Below are 15,627 nucleotides of genomic sequence, written 5' to 3'. Positions count from 1 at the left end.
ATGCGTTTTTAAAGTTGCAAAAATAATTGTAGTGTGTAGAGAATTGTCAATAAAATTTTTTTTATAACATATTTTTTGCAAAAATTGTTTCTTTCATTGTCTGTGTTAGCATTGTTCATTACATTTATCAACTCTTTTTTTTCTTTGCATTATTTGTTTTTGTCACCTTTGATGGTAAGCATTGTTTCCATTGGTTTATCGTTTATCTGTAAACATTCCATTATTATCCAGGGATCGAACCCTGAATGTTCGGCATACCGCTCCGATGCTCTACCAATGAGCCATGAATCATATGATGTCAAGTTGGCTTTTTTCTAGTTACTTGTGGACTTGCATTTACACTTAGAATAAAACTGAAATGCAATTCTGCAATATACTCTTCTACATATATTCTACTTCATTTTTACACATCTACTGAGGTTTGATCCCAGGGTAACAGGTATCGCAGCTAAAGCCTCTACCACAGAGCTTTGAACCTATTGAAAGAAATAGAAAGATAAACATATAGTTGTGAAAGACTGCATAAACATCCTAGACGATAACATATAATATGCGATAATAAAATATTTAGATATATCTCGTAGCTCAATTTTAGAGCATCGGCGTTGCACGCTGAATGTCTGGGGATCGGTTCCCATACGGGTAAAATAAAATACAAAATTACTTCAAAAAATATCCAGATACTACACGTTGTTCCTTGAATCTAAGTTGAAGAATTCAAAGAGTGTAATAAATAATAATTGAATACTTACAGATAAATGATAAACCAATGGATACAATGCTTACCATCAAAGGTGACAAAAACAAATAAAGCAAAGAAAAAAAAAAGTTGATAAATGTAATGTGTGAATACAGCTAACACAGACAATGAAAGAAACAAATTTTTCAAAAAAAATTTTATAAAAAAAATTTTATTAACAATTCTCTGCACATTACAATTATTTTTGCAACTTTAAAAAGGCATAATAGCCCTTTCAAAAGTTGCCGTCAACCCAGGCAGGGGGAGACACTGCCTTGTTGACCCACCGGGGAGATTACCCGGTGATTGGCTAAGAGAAGCCGGAAGAAGAGCTGAAGATTTGGAACATTTTTACAGGAGCGATTAACCTTTAGTTCGGATTTGTGGGTAGCCACTTCGCCCTCCGTGAATACATCATCGGACTAAGCGGACCCCCACGTCCCCTTTCCGGCCAGAGCCCTCCAAACCTCGGTATATGTTGTTTTTATATATACCGTACAGTAGGGGCATGACCCCCTACGGGCTTATTATGAGTCAAGGGGAAACGGGGCTACGGAAAGGAAGGGAGCCCAGATATGCACTTCAATTTTTAAAATATAAAATACCGTCTCGGGAATCCGAATTAAGTATAGAAATGTCATGTCATCCATCCAATCATTACAATTTATTCAGTGTCTTGCCCCAACCAAGAATCTTTTCAGATCCAATGTTACTATTAACCTATGCTGAGAAAAGAAAAACAACACCATTAAGCATCTCAATTGTTGCTCATGTGACTTACATGACTCATAGATTCAACTTCTGGCAGAAGCTTGGGAAAGGCCATACAAATTGCAGATGAACATCAACATATAAGGCTCTTGAATGATAAAATAGCACCTGTGGAATGTTGCATTGTTGATAGTTATGTTCCCAGTATGCTGAAAATCCTTTCCTATTGGATAATTTTTTTTTGTAGATTAGACATGGTTGGCAAAAAGGAGGAGAAATGCTTCGTCATAAATTCAAAATTTTTTCAAGAAAATTCCTTTCATACCTAAAGAGTCCATGTATGATGTTCATCACTGCAATGCCAGCGAAGTGAAACATCTTTAGGGCCATTTAAGTACCCAGCTTCACCAACACTCTGAACGTAAAGGACAAGTTGTTCTTTAGCAAGAGAAGCAGAATTATTTGAGGCTTCTAGCTGTGACAGAACTATGAAGGATTCTATGAGGATTGTACCGGATTTATTAACACAAGATGATACTTCTCATTAGACAATTTGCATTGCTCTATTACTTTACCCTATACCTTAACAGTAATGCACTCTCAGTGTTTTTTACAACTACAGACCAACTCTTCCATCTTGTAACACTTCCAGATTTGACTTGATCCCCTGCTAAAATTCTGTGAATGCAAAATAATAGCATTAAAAATACTTTTTCGATAGACAAAAAACCGAGAAGTACCTAATCCATGTTTGATGTTGAACTCATGCCATTTCTGGGTTTCTGTACCACACCCATTTTCAGCAGTCTTTATGGTAATATTAATCAAAGCCATATGTACCACTATGAAATGGGTGTTGAAAAGCAAATAAAAACCTGTTGAGATGGATACCAGGAGAATCAGAATAGATCTCAATCAACTTCAGTTATTCTTTTCCCTATAGTACTTAGTGACATAGCATAATAGATATACCTGCCTCAATTCAGAACCATAGACCAACGGAAAAGAACACAGAAATGTAGCTGCTGTGAAAGCAGATCACTTTAGAACACATGATCAGGTATAGATCATCTAAGAGGAAACCTAAAATGCAAAGACAAAAATATTGGACATAATTGCAGTTTACCAAACATAGTAGCAAAATAAAATAATTGTCCAAGAAAGACATATGCACACTTGGGTTGGCGAATGGGATGCATGGCCTACTATAATAACGGCCAGCAACCGCGCAATACCCCCTGCGCCTAATACTAAATTGCCAGAGGGGCCTAATACCCCAAACCGAGCTCCACTTTCCACTGTTTGGTAACTAATACAGAATTGAAATGAGTGGAAAAACCAGTGGAAAGTGGAATTCTGTTTGAGGTACTACGACAGTAGTACCTCTCCACCATTGCCAATCAGTGGAAAAAGTAAAAGAAATTGGAATGGGTGGTATGAAGCTGTAGAAAGTGCACTTCGATTTGGGGTATTAGGCCCCTCTGGCAATTCAGTTTTAGGCGCAGGGGGTATTGCGCGCTTGCTGGCCGTTATTATAGTAGGCCATGGTCTGATGCAATGTATGGCAACCCGTTTTCCTCCCACCCCCCCCCCCCCCTATAAAATATAAATATCAGCCTTACTTTCTGTTTTACTCCTACCAACCGATAGATGGCGGTAGCAGTGAAATAGAAAAAAAGGCCGATATTTTTTTTTTTTTTTTGGGGGTAAAACGGATTGCCATACCGTATTACAGTAATGGTACGAACTGTAGCAACTAAGTTGACAAACATTTTGGCGAACGCAATCGCAAATGGCAGATTAAAAAAAAAAAAAAAAAAAAAAACTGCTTAAGAACGATACGACGACCAAAAAAGTTAAGGAAATTTATGCCATCCGTCGCAAATTGTCTTTATTGTTACGAGTCAATTCGACAGCCATTGGGTAATCAAGTTCCTCTCATCGCTAATGTTGTGACTTCTCGCTCCCCTTCTCGCTCGCTCTTTTCAATAATCAATAGCATTCGTAACCAGATGGCTAATTCCAACGACTCAGTTCTGCATTATTGTACGGGTCTGCAAGGCCAAGACTACCTCCCCCCCATACCACATCTTTCTTTTATGCTGCATTTATACAGGGCAGCCAATGCCTGTCAAATATGTCGACCAATACTATGGCTGCGAACAGATGGCATAGAATAAATGACTTGATCGGTTCAAGAGCTTGATAAATTCATTCACCGATTCCCCAATGGCTGGTTGATCTAGCACGGCAACATGTCGCATATATGTCCTTCGCCACGTTAGATTGTAAGGTCTGACAGCAAACACACTGCCAGAACAGGCGGCCCATATTACTTATCCTATTTGTGACTGTGTACGGAATGTCAAAATAGATATGAAGAAATCTGTTGTTGCTTTACTTTAGCTGTGGTGTTCAGAAAACGCCCCAGATGTGAGCCGAGCGCGATATTGTGCTTGACGACAGAAACGCGCAGGGAAATCTAAACTTATCATTTATGCATACAATCTGCGTGGATTCCAAACAGCACGAGCCGATAGTTCATCACTTCACGGCAGCAGGAGCCAGCGCTGACTGAAACGAAGGCCGAAATTGACCTTTATTTTTTCTTCTTCTTTTCGTTCATTCAAAATTCAAATAAATAGTACACTTCAATCTTTCATTTGAAAATTTGCAGCCACCCACTGGTGGCTATTTAATACGAATCTTGTACTACGTCACGCGCTGCCTAGTAGAAGATGCGCGCAGGTTGCACAATTTGCATACACGCCGCGGCTGAATCTCATTACAATATTTTTTGGCCTCCATCCCATTTACAAGGATGAGGAGCAGAGAAGCATAAAAGTATAAGAAAAGGAAGAAAAATCTGCCTCGGTAGTTGGCGACAATCTCAGATGCCGTCAAAATTTTTTTTTTTTTTTCAAAGGCGACCAAGACGAGGGGCGGTAAGGGGGTTGAAAGATGTTGACGGCCGTTAACAGGAGCTCGCACGCCGACAGTGACGAGAGACATTTCGAGCATCGTAAAAATAAGAAGCAAAAAGAGGAAGAAAATCAAATAAAATCCATAGGCGGAAAAAAGCAAAAGAAGGGCGAGCAAAGTCAGACGAGTTCCGTGTATCCCAAACAGCCCCATTATCATCGAGCAGAGAGGTCGGATTAGTTGAGCTCCAAAAAGCACTTGTATATATATCTACCATATATATATGGGGCTCGAAACAGCCGAAAGGTGTGTACAGTTGAGTCTCTCCGTAAGGGCTGTGTGTATATTGTGCTAGTAATGTAGCTGCTGACGGATGGAGTCCAGACCCACGATGTGCGACGTCAGAAAAAGAGGCACGTATGGTGAGCGCGTCAGCCGTTCGACGATTTACTGCCGCCCGATTGGCAATGAATCCTACTTAAGGAGCGACGAGTTAGACAGTTGCCAACCTCTTACTACTCTTCTGCTCTCGCTGTTAGTCTCACACCGCGAGGACTACCAACCCCCCCTACAAATTACACCGAAAATGGCCTTGCAATCAGTAAAAGAGAGTAAGAAACTTACAACGGATAAATATACACAGTGAACCTAAACACGCTGTTTTGCGCTATAAATAATACAGTGTTATTCTAGCGTTATTTCGTCCTCTAAGCCATCAGTTAGCTGACTGGCAGGCAAACGAAGGAACTTCCGTCGAAAACGAGTATTAGCTTGAGGATGTGCTTGCGGCTGTTGCTGGCTGTCGGCGTCTTCCTCTTCCGGATTGCCACTTTACGTAGGAAACGAGCATATTAAGGCACACGTAGAGAAACATGTACCAAATAAATACTGCTCGTAAAAAGAAAGAATAAAAAAAAAAAAAAAAAAAAGAAAAGAGATGGAAAAATGAACGTGAAGACATAATGCGCTCAATGGTCGATCACTATAGAACGGAAAATCTAGTATTTACAGTGTGTGGGAGGAGGGGAGGTGGAAAGAAGAAGCTCTCCTACACCCCCGACTGGATACTCTCTTTTGCTTTTATTTCCAGGGCTCCTGTTGGCATAGCTAGATAGACGTGGAAAACATAAAAGCTGGATCAAGGACGCAAGCGAACGAAGAGAAGAGAACTGAAGGATCTAAAGAGGATCTCATTATGTCCTCGATAGCTTTTACTGATGAGCCGGGAGCAGCAGTCCGTGTGTGTGTGGGGGGGGGGGGGGGGAAGATGCGTAAGGCACCAGAAAATGGAATGGAAGTAGAAAGAAAGTTAGGGAAGGGGGGGGGGGGAAACCCCTTTGATATCTGAGAGTGCTTATAATGCATCAAGAATTCAGATGCGCAGTCGGACTTGACCTCAACCCTTAGTTCTCACCGGGCCTCGTCACACGCTCCTTTTTTTTTTTTTTTTATATATATTTTTGCCCAGCTCTCTCAGATAGGGAGAAGACTGTCACTGCTATATCCATCCGCAAATGGCTCCCTCCAGTTTACAAAGGGAGGTGTCGAATGGATAGAAATGGAGGCGAAAAACGGGCTTGCCTATTGATGGGGGAAGTGAGGTCTTTACGGGATCGATCGATTCACATCACAGCTCGGATGCATGAAACTGGAATCGAGTTAAAGACTGGGTTTGGTCCTCTCCGTCCCGATTGGCCTGCCCCTCCTTTTCCTCCCATTTGATGCGATCTCGCTATTTTAGGCCATCGCTTTTTTTTCTCTTCTTCCCTTTCCATTTCTAACATGTGATCAATAAAAAAAAAAAAAAAAAAAAAAAAGTTTCCAAGCTATAAATCTTCCATTTCTTCGGCCTTTTTTCGATTAACCTTCCTCCACCCCCGAGAGCTTGTACAAGAAGACCAAAGACTGAACGCAGCAGATTGAATTTCCCGCTGGAAAGTCTTGGCCATCGTTTTCGTCGCCCGCCGGAAATATTACATGCTTCTCTGCGTCACAACATTGGCTATTGTTTGATGTATGGACCGTTCATATCCGTTAGCCATCATCAACGTTCAATTATGTCCATTCTTGATGTGACGGGTGAGTACTTTCTCGCCAGTTTTCGCTCCCATTAGTTCGACCTCCTCTCGCTATTGGCCCCTGTAATAGCTGTGTCGTGTTTTCCTACGAAAGCTCTACTAACAACAAAGATCTTGTGAGCTACACACACACACACACGGGCGAGTCGTATATAACATCTCGAGTCAACTGAATCAACATTGTCCCACGGCCAAAACCATAGAGCTCGCCGAAAATCCCATCTATTTATTTAGAGAGACTGGAAATCTAGAAGGGCTCCTATTGACTTGGACTGTTCTCCTCGTAAATACGGTGCCTTTAAAGGCCCCGTTTCTATGAGCCGGGGCTGCCTTTTGAAACGAGACCGTGATCAATTGTAAAAGAAGAAGAAAAAAAGAGGAGCGGCGGGCCGATTACGTTCACGCCATCTCAGTTTAAGATCTTTGAAAAGTCTGGCGCAGGGATAAAAAAAAGGGGCCGATAGTATTTAAGATTTTTTGGGGCTGCATGTGCATATGCAGTGGTACCCGGCGGCTGCTCTGTCTCACAACTTTAGGCCAACTAAAAAAAAAAAAAAAAAAAAAAAAAAAATGCCCGTCCGGTCGGTAGAGGTAGGTAGCCCTAAAGCCGTGGAACGAATAATTAGACGCTCGATAGCTCGGTCGAGATAAGACGCCCTACTTTTTAATATAATTCCACGAGCTTTTCACTCCACTTGGTTCCACTCTCACGCACAAAGGGAACTAATGTTGAAATAGTTCAGAGTGAAAATAGCCTTTTGCCTTTTGCTCATATGCGGGGAGGAATTAAGAACCGTGGCTTTCACAAGCCTTAATGTAAGGTGATAGCATTGGCCAAATTGCTCTCACCTCATTGATCATTCGTCGTGCTCACAACTGTCTCGACTTTGTTTTTTGTTTCTCTTCTGAGTTTCGCCCAAACAACCCCGGCAGCTCTCCCTTTCGCTGTTGTTTTTTTTGTTGTTGTTGTTGTTGTTAAATTTTTCATTACGCTTTTAACTGACTCTGAATTCCCACACGAAAATGGTGAATGGCATGCAAGGTTATTATACATCACATCCTGAAACGGAGAGAAATAAAAGAACCGGCTCTGAGTGTTTGACTTTCGTCACTTATCATTTGAAAAAAAAAACAAAAAAAAACGTGCCTTTTTTTGATCAATGCTTTTTGGTGGGAGGGGGACTGCCGCTGCGGGCTACTGTCAAACTCTCACGTTCAAAAGACCTTCCAGCTCACGACAAAAAAATGCGGCAAAAACAAAAAAAAAAACACCTGCATTTCTTTACTGTTGCGGTAACATTTCGTTGACATATTTCTTCCTTTTCGGCAAAAACTCGCTCTCCCATAGTTCTTAATTGCCAACTGACATTGCTTTGTTACCCCTGTCACTGTGCAACTACACTCTGGTCTTGTACGAGACAACTTTCAAAGCGAAAGGTCATTAAATTAAAACGAAAAAAAAAAAAAAAAAAAAAAAAGAGATGAAGTAAACCCCCAAGAACAAGCTCGAAGCAATTTTCTAAATGTTCAATTACCCTCTCGTCTCGCTGTTGTACAAGATGCATAAGACAAGTTGTTCTATTGGCCTATGGTCATCTGTCTTAAACGCAGAATAATTGATGGAAACCACCCGGTTAGTCAAGGGCAGCCATCCGTAAAAATGGGGCCTCTTATGCATTTAAGATAACACATAAAGCGCAATTTTCTCGGGGCCTCGTCTTGCACACATCTCGTTTCAAGTTCCTCGTGTGTTGTCTGTTTGTTGTTGTTTTGATTGAACGGAGCCGAGCAACTCGAAAATCGACCCCGAATCGGCTGCTCAGAAACACGAACAAGAGAGGCAGAGAGAGGGCAGGGAATTAGATCCTTCCGTTTGTGATGTTCAACAGATAACCTACAAGCTGAAGTGATGAGCCGGCATCGAAGACTACATGGGTTGTAGCCGTGGCTACCTTTGCCGCACACATCGGCTTCGTTGGCCAAAAAAAAAAAAAAAATGAAAAAGACGATCCCTCTATTTTGTCTTCTTTCGTTTTTTTTCTGTTTTTTTTTGCCAGAAAAGAAAAAGGAAAAATAAAAAAATCCCAAAGGAAAAGTAGGTTCTTCGTCGATACCAGGGATGATGGATGATTACAGGCACATCATCCATTTTAAAGGAACAATTCTTTTTTCTGTTTTTCTTTTCTTTAAACTGGTCAGAAAGTTTCGATTAATTACATCTAACGCCCGATGAAGTGCTAATAAAACAGGTGGAACACATGATGAATAGCTATACCGAATGAAATACGGAGAGTGTCAATGTCCGCCGTCTTACAAATTCTAGCACCAGTCAGGGCAACGCAAAAAAAAAAAAAAAGATTGTCCAAATGAAGAGAATAATCAGGGGAACGGTATGCTTACTTGAAACGCAACGAAATACATGGGATGCTGTCTGTCTACATGGATACGTGGAACTGGTTTGCCTAGTCAAAGCAACGAGTGCACACCACATTAGTCACGATTCCTTAGGTTCTCAATGTAAGATCAATGCATCCAATGTGCGACTCACCTAATGCACGTCGTTGGGTTTTCTTTATTGAAGACGACAAAACATCGAGCCCCACACAGTTTCTGTCTGCTTTTGTAAACAACACTTTGGAATGCAAAAAAAAAAAAAAAAAAAAAAAAAAAAAAAAAATGGCCAAGGTGCTCGCAAGGTGATCTGTACTCTACTGTCCCGATGATGCAAATAAACGTAATAAGGGATAATGGGAGGAAGTGTTGTTTACCAAAACGAAGCCTCATCTGTCACGGAGAAAGGGATAGAGCTGTTCGGCACAAACGTGATCGTAGTCGTAGCCATGGGTACCTTTGCGGCTCTAAGAAAAAGAAGACGATCCCTCTAATTTATCTTTTTTTTTTGCCAGAAAAAAAAAGGTAAAAAACAAAAAAAATCAAAATGAAAAAAGCATGTGTTCTTCGTCGATACCAGGGATGATGGATGATGAACGGACACGTCATCTCCTACATCTTTAGAAGCCCATAAGTTAAGGTTACAGCAATTAACTTTTTTTTTTCGTATTTTTTTCAGAGGGGGTAGTTGTTGTTTTGCCTTGTTTTTTTCGATTGTAAATTTGAAAAAAAAAAAAGAGAGCAAACTAGAAACAACATTTTTCCATGATTACTTGTAGGACCTGGCGGTTAGAGAGCCTCTAACGAAGTGGAGTGGATAACTGCGGGGCCTCGATCGACGAATGAGGCCCGAAGGGAAATAAAAAAAAAGAAAAGAAAAGAAACGAACAAGAAAGAGCCAGAGACTCTTTGATGATTTGGTACTTATTATTATAGATAACGGTGACGGTGTCGGGAGATTGGGAGAGTTTTCCAGGCCGACTAACGCGAGTCGCTAAGACGCTCGAAAGCTGCCGAAAATAGAATAGGGAATAAAAAAACAAAAAAATAAGGCAAAGAGTGGTAAAAGGGCGGCTGCTGCTAAACCACACTTCTATTCATCATCGACAAAAACTATTGTGTGCTGATGCTGGATAGTTGTACGAGGCCGCTGGCTCCTGCACGTGGAAAAAAGCCGCCGTCGTAGTTGGCCGTCGGATGAATCGACGGAATCTCGTATGAGATCTTAATTACTCTCTCGTTTCTCTCTCTCTTCGCGCTCGCGCCACCGTCCCCCATAGGAGCTTAAAAAGCCCTTTTCTATTTCAACCGGTAGACACCACACCAATGTCTTTACAATATAAAATATATGACGTGAATATACGGACAAGTAGAGTAGCCCCTTTTTATTTATTTTTTTTTTCGCAGCTGAAACAGGGCCTTCCGTGTGTGTGCGTGCGTGCGAGGCAATTGGAAACGATGATGATGATGATGGTGCACACTTCTTTCTTCTTAACGTTTTCGAATTTTCGGTGAAAGAAAAAAAAAAAAAAATTGTTGAACAGCATCACAACTCGAACGGTCGTGTCGTTTTTTTCGGTTGTTGTTACTACCGCACGCGCATAAGCTATAGCACGCCCCAATAACAAACACACAGACGCATCTGCGGCGCCCCCTCAACGGGCGATCGGGTACGTTTTCGGAGATGTGTGCTTCGATTTGAATGCAAATGAGATGGGAAGTTTTGTGGAAGCCGAACACGAGCAGAAGTCAAATGCGAGACGCACGACGCCATCTATTCCTCCTTTTCTTTTTTTTTTGTGTGTGTGTGTGTGTGTGCGTGTGTGTGTGTGTGTGTGTTAAGTTTTTACCTTTCAAAACGGATTTGATGCATCGGAAAGTCATGCAACGAATGGCAAAACGAAGACGAGGAGGCCTCCCGTAAAGATGGCAGTGTACCCGAAATTTCGCTTGGCCTCACAATCAGGACGTTGTAATGTAAACCTTTTGGAATTGCATCGCTTTTGTAATCTAGTCTCTGCGCTGCAAGATGGGGAGACTCGCCCAAAAGGAGAGCCGCCACTTTACAGAATAGCAGGTCACCGTTGAAACTCAAGCCTTGCGAGATGATGGGCGAAAGTATGATAATGGATAGTTGATGCGTATTTCAATTAGATTCGAACGAATGGCCGGTGATGTTCACGTCAACGCCTTTCTCTTTGATGGCTGGCCAAATGAACGAACACGCATTCACTTCCAGCAGCGCACGACAGAGAGAGAGAGTGAGAGAGAGACAGCGTCCCAGACACACATGGAGCAGAGCGAAGAAGAGTTATAGAACATTTTCAACGTTCCATCAACTTGAAAAGCGACCGGCACTTCTTCCGGCGTGCTAGGGGGGTTAGTAGTTGCGATTGAGTCGTCAACCAACGGATGGTCCCATCGGGGGAGAAGACTCGCGGAATTTTTGCTTCCTCCTCCACTCCGTTTTTTTAATTTTTTTGTTTTTCAAATAATATTCAACGGCAGTCATGGCGCGGGGTCCTCCTTTGACGGATCCACGATGACGCCATCATCGTTTGTGTGCCAAATGTTCTATACGAAGAATGACGTCTAGCAGCCGGTCCTTTTTTTTTTTTTTTTTATAAAGAGCCAGACGAACTGGCTGGTCGGCAGGCAGCAATCACGGAAGGAATTCCTCGCGCGTTCGCACCAAGCCCAGCACACAATCGCAGCGCTAATTCATGCTGTCATTGGGCCGCGCGCGTAGGGGTTGGTTTGTCTCGTCTTTTTCCGTTACCGCCGTCACCCATATATATTATTCATCTCGTCGACAGGACCTTATTGTGTTTTAAAAAGAAAATCCAACCTCCCCCCCCCCCCGCCCTTGTCGCCAAATAATGAAATTTCTCATCTGCCATCCGATTGCCCTCGCTCTCCTACCCTCATTGTCCGCCCCCCCCCCCCCCCCCTGTGCACATTATTGCGCTCTTTGTCGTGTGTGATTTTTAGTTGTGAAATTATACAAGTCCGAGTTAATCTTGTATTCTTATATCTCATTTCACAGGTCTATTGGCATAGTTTATGTATATGTATAATATGTATAGGAAGGGAGAGCGAAAAAGAAATAAAACGACTTTGGGAGTGACAGAGTTGGGAGGGCAGAATAACGCACAAATAAAAGACATGGGGCGACATTGAAAAATACAAACAACAATTTCATGTTTTTAATAATTCCAGTGCGAGCATAAAAATCTTAATCTTTTCTTTTTTTTTTTTTTTTTCACTCTTTTTTCTTTTACGTACATTTACATTGCTTACTGTGTGACAGTCAATACAATAACTATTGACATTTTCAAAGGATGACAGTGTCGAGATTTTTCCACGAGGGGCATCAGTTTTCTTTTTGTCAGTGGAGGGGGAGGGTCTAGTATAAAATAAGGAACACGCCAATCAAGAGCGAATAGCTAATAGTTATTATTAGAATGATCAAAAATCAATCCAAAAAAAAAAAAAAAAAAAGGGAGCCAACGGTGCATCATTACGTGTCTCTCATACGAGGCTTTCTCTCTCTTTCTATATCTATATACAAATATGAACAGTATGGCACTTGGCATTTAACCTTTTCTTTTTTTTTTTTTTTTTGTTATAGTACTATGGTCACTTATTCTCTTCTTCTTTTTTTTGAATGTCGAACGCCGAGTGGGGGACACACAACACGAGAGATGCGGGGTGGGGCGTGGTTCGGGTTACACGCGGACGTCCAACACAATAAAAAAAACTAGGGACGAACAAGGAAGGCAAGAGGAGTGAGAGGGAGTAGGTGGGAGGGAGGGAGTAGAAGAATATAACGTATGGCAAAAGCGGGAGGAGGGGATAGTTTTGGGGGGAGGGGGGAAGTTTGTTGTTACATATATGTACGTGTATGATTAGATATAACTCTTGTGTCGTGTACTAACTGCGTGTGTCCTTCTTGTTTGCGTGCTCTATGATTTTCTTCTTCCTTTTGTCCAACTTGGCCAGCCACTCTCCTTCGCTTCCAGACTCGACTTATTGGTAGCGGACCCCTTCATACTTGGCCGCTATTTGCATTACGCCTTCACGTAACGACGAATAAATAGCCAAGCGCAAACATACACCGTCTACACACAAACACACAGACAGACACACACACACACAAATCGCGAGAGAGAGGGAGATAGACAGGGCACAATACAAAAGACATGACAACCGACACAGGGTCCAGCTTGTCTCCTTTTTCGGGCCGTCTTTTTTTAACCTACCCCCTTTCAAACTAAACCCAGGGACAGTCCGTTTCTCTTTCTATAAGAGTCAGAGTAGTAATCGTAGTCGCAATACTAAGAAGCAACCAAGAGGAGCCAAGTTTATAAGCTTCTGCTGCTGCTGCTGGAACAGCTGCAGCTGGCCCATACACTGTTGTGCAAGTATGTACAACACAAGGCAATTAGGATAATGGTGAAGGAGCCTAGTCGGGGGGCCGTCGACTCGGACGAACTCTGCATCACTGAGGCTCGACGGCTACTTAACTCCTGGCTGGCCGTTGTCTCCTGGGTGGCTGCTGGTGAGTTGTGCAAATGAACGACGTCGTTCAACGGCGTCTCGATCATCACCGACGATGGCGGCGGGCCAAGTTTCTCGTGGTTCAACGAAGCGCCCTGACCCCAAACAGAGGCCACGTGGCCGTTGTTCACTTGACCGTTACTTTCGTGCGATAACGAAGGCCGGCCAGCCGTGATGGATGGCACGCGGCTGTTCGCTGTTGTTGTTGTTGTCATAGCTGGAACTGTCACCGGCGCGCTGGTCGTTGTGACTGTTCGATTCCGCTGGACGCCCGGCTGGCCAGCTGCTCCGCCGTTGACGTTCTTTCTGTGCGGCGTCTTGGCCACCGTGGCCGGTCGCGGAGGAAGCGTTCCACGAGGAGCACATACTGCTGGATCGGCTTCCGGTAAAGGTTGGGTGGCGTTGGGTGCGTAATAGTCAGGCGCTGTCGATCCCTAAAAAATTGGAAACATTCCATTTTAGCCTTTCTGATTGCGATTCAATTCAAATGGGACGGTAAAAAAAGAAAATGAAAACTTACGTCGATAAGAGCTTGAGTTTTGCCCCAGCAAAGGGGGCGGAACGCTCCACGCCTAGTGGCTTCCTGGAACGTGTGAAAATTTTTATCCCAGTCAAAAGTGATGAGCCTCTCTTCAACCGTCTGGTCAGCCAATTCTGGCGGCGATTTAATCCTCACAGGATCCGATCCGCTGTTATTCCGAAACGAAAGTCAAATAAAATTTTTTTTAAAAACATTCCGCTTTACTATGACGGACACACGTAGCAATAAAAAAAAAAAAAAAACAGGCGGTGGCGGTATGGTTGTAGCGGCGGCGTCAGTGGTGCGCATCGGAAATTCAGTAATGGAACTCGATGTCTACCCCACCGACGATCGCTGTCCCCGCAATAAAAAAAACAAAAAAAAAAAAAACGTAAATAGAAACAGTTTTGAATTTCTTACGGGTGCAATTCCTGGATGCCGAGTGAGTGCAATATAGTGGCCAATGAGGGTAGGCTGTAGCAGAGGGAGAGGTCGACGCGGGGCCAATAGAGCAGATAGGCGAGGCAAGTTTCCTCTCTTGTTGACAATCCACCCAATGTGATGGTACTCCTCGACTCGGAATTGTACGTGCACTGGCTGATCAAATGGTCACCCTGTAGAAAGAAGAGAAAAAGACAAAAATTCAAATAAAAAAATTATTTTTTTTTTTTTTGGCTGCTGATGGGGAAGGTCAAAAGAGGAGCGACAATGAAACATCCACACGGAACATGTCTCACAGTCTATTTTCGGGGTCCAATAACAAACTGGCCGCGACTCGGCTTTCAATGTTGTTTGTTTTTTTCCGACCGCTGTTACAAGGGAAAAAAAAAAAGCCGAAGGATGGAACACGGTAGAAGAGAGAAAAAACATGACAACAACAACAGCCCCGCAAAAAAAAAAAAAAAAAAAGAAAAACCCAAGGAAGACAGCTATCGATCGGCTTAGTTAGAAGGCGGCACGACTCCTCCACATGAATGAGCCGTGCCACTTATCGTCGGATGAAACGGACTCGCACACACACACACACATGTATAAAAATAAAGTGGGGAAAAGAAGCACGCGCACATTTCGACGAGGGAGCCATGAAAAATAGCGAGAAGGAAAGAAAAGAAAAAAAAAAAATGGGAAGGCAAACAGAATGTAAAGGTACTGTATTATTCATACCGGCAGAACGTTGACCGGCTTCTGGAACTGTCGATATTCTTGGTAGTGAACGTCGTAATTGGCGTCGTCCACCAGCGGGGGCAGCTCCTTATCGCCGCGAATGTGACGCAGCTGCACCTGACGACCTGCGAAATAAAAAATAAAAAACGGCACAAAACCAAGAAAAAAAAAAAAGAAAAAAAAAGAAAAGGACATTAGGTTAAATCGATCACCCACCAACATTTTATATTTGAAATCATTTCGCGTAGTAACTTCGAAAAACGAAAAAAAAAAAATAAAAATAAAAATGAAAATAAAATTCAATGGCCGATTTAATTTTTTTGCTTTTATTGAGGACGCAGGCGGGGGCGCAATGGAATCCGGCGGCCGTTCATGAATAAGCTATCCTTCACGCAACACGCAACGGCTAGTTCTCTTTCTTTTGTTCTCTTTCTTTCTCCTTTTTTTTTTTTTTTTTTTTTTTTTTTTTTTTAGATTCATAAAGAAAAGGAAATTAAATTTCTTTTTTTTTTTTTCCGACGTAGAGGTGGGCGGACGAGTTG

The 15,627-nt window shown here is 42.4% G+C and overlaps 2 protein-coding genes across 2 annotated transcripts in view; both read right to left on the bottom strand.

Annotated features, from left to right (window-relative positions):
- Nucleotides 1-15,627, bottom strand: part of LOC130686578 (ADP-ribosylation factor-like protein 6-interacting protein 6) — a 33,424-nt gene that overhangs the window by 5,353 nt on the left and 12,444 nt on the right. The window lies entirely within an intron of this gene.
- LOC130686566 (MOXD1 homolog 2-like) overlaps nt 11,850-15,627 on the bottom strand; it is a 42,098-nt gene continuing 38,320 nt past the window's right edge. Inside the window, exons 9-12 of the mRNA XM_057509682.2 lie at nt 15,086-15,210; nt 14,342-14,535; nt 13,922-14,090; nt 11,850-13,835 (exon numbers count right to left, since the gene is read on the bottom strand). Of these exons, the coding sequence (XP_057365665.1) occupies nt 13,206-13,835; nt 13,922-14,090; nt 14,342-14,535; nt 15,086-15,210 (1,118 nt within the window). The 3' untranslated portion in view covers nt 11,850-13,205. The remainder of the gene's footprint in view (nt 13,836-13,921; nt 14,091-14,341; nt 14,536-15,085; nt 15,211-15,627) is intronic.

This window comes from Daphnia carinata, chromosome 2 (genome assembly GCF_022539665.2).
Source record: "Daphnia carinata strain CSIRO-1 chromosome 2, CSIRO_AGI_Dcar_HiC_V3, whole genome shotgun sequence".
Lineage (NCBI taxonomy): Eukaryota > Metazoa > Arthropoda > Branchiopoda > Diplostraca > Daphniidae > Daphnia > Daphnia carinata.
This window is presented reverse-complemented; position numbering and strand designations above follow the sequence as displayed.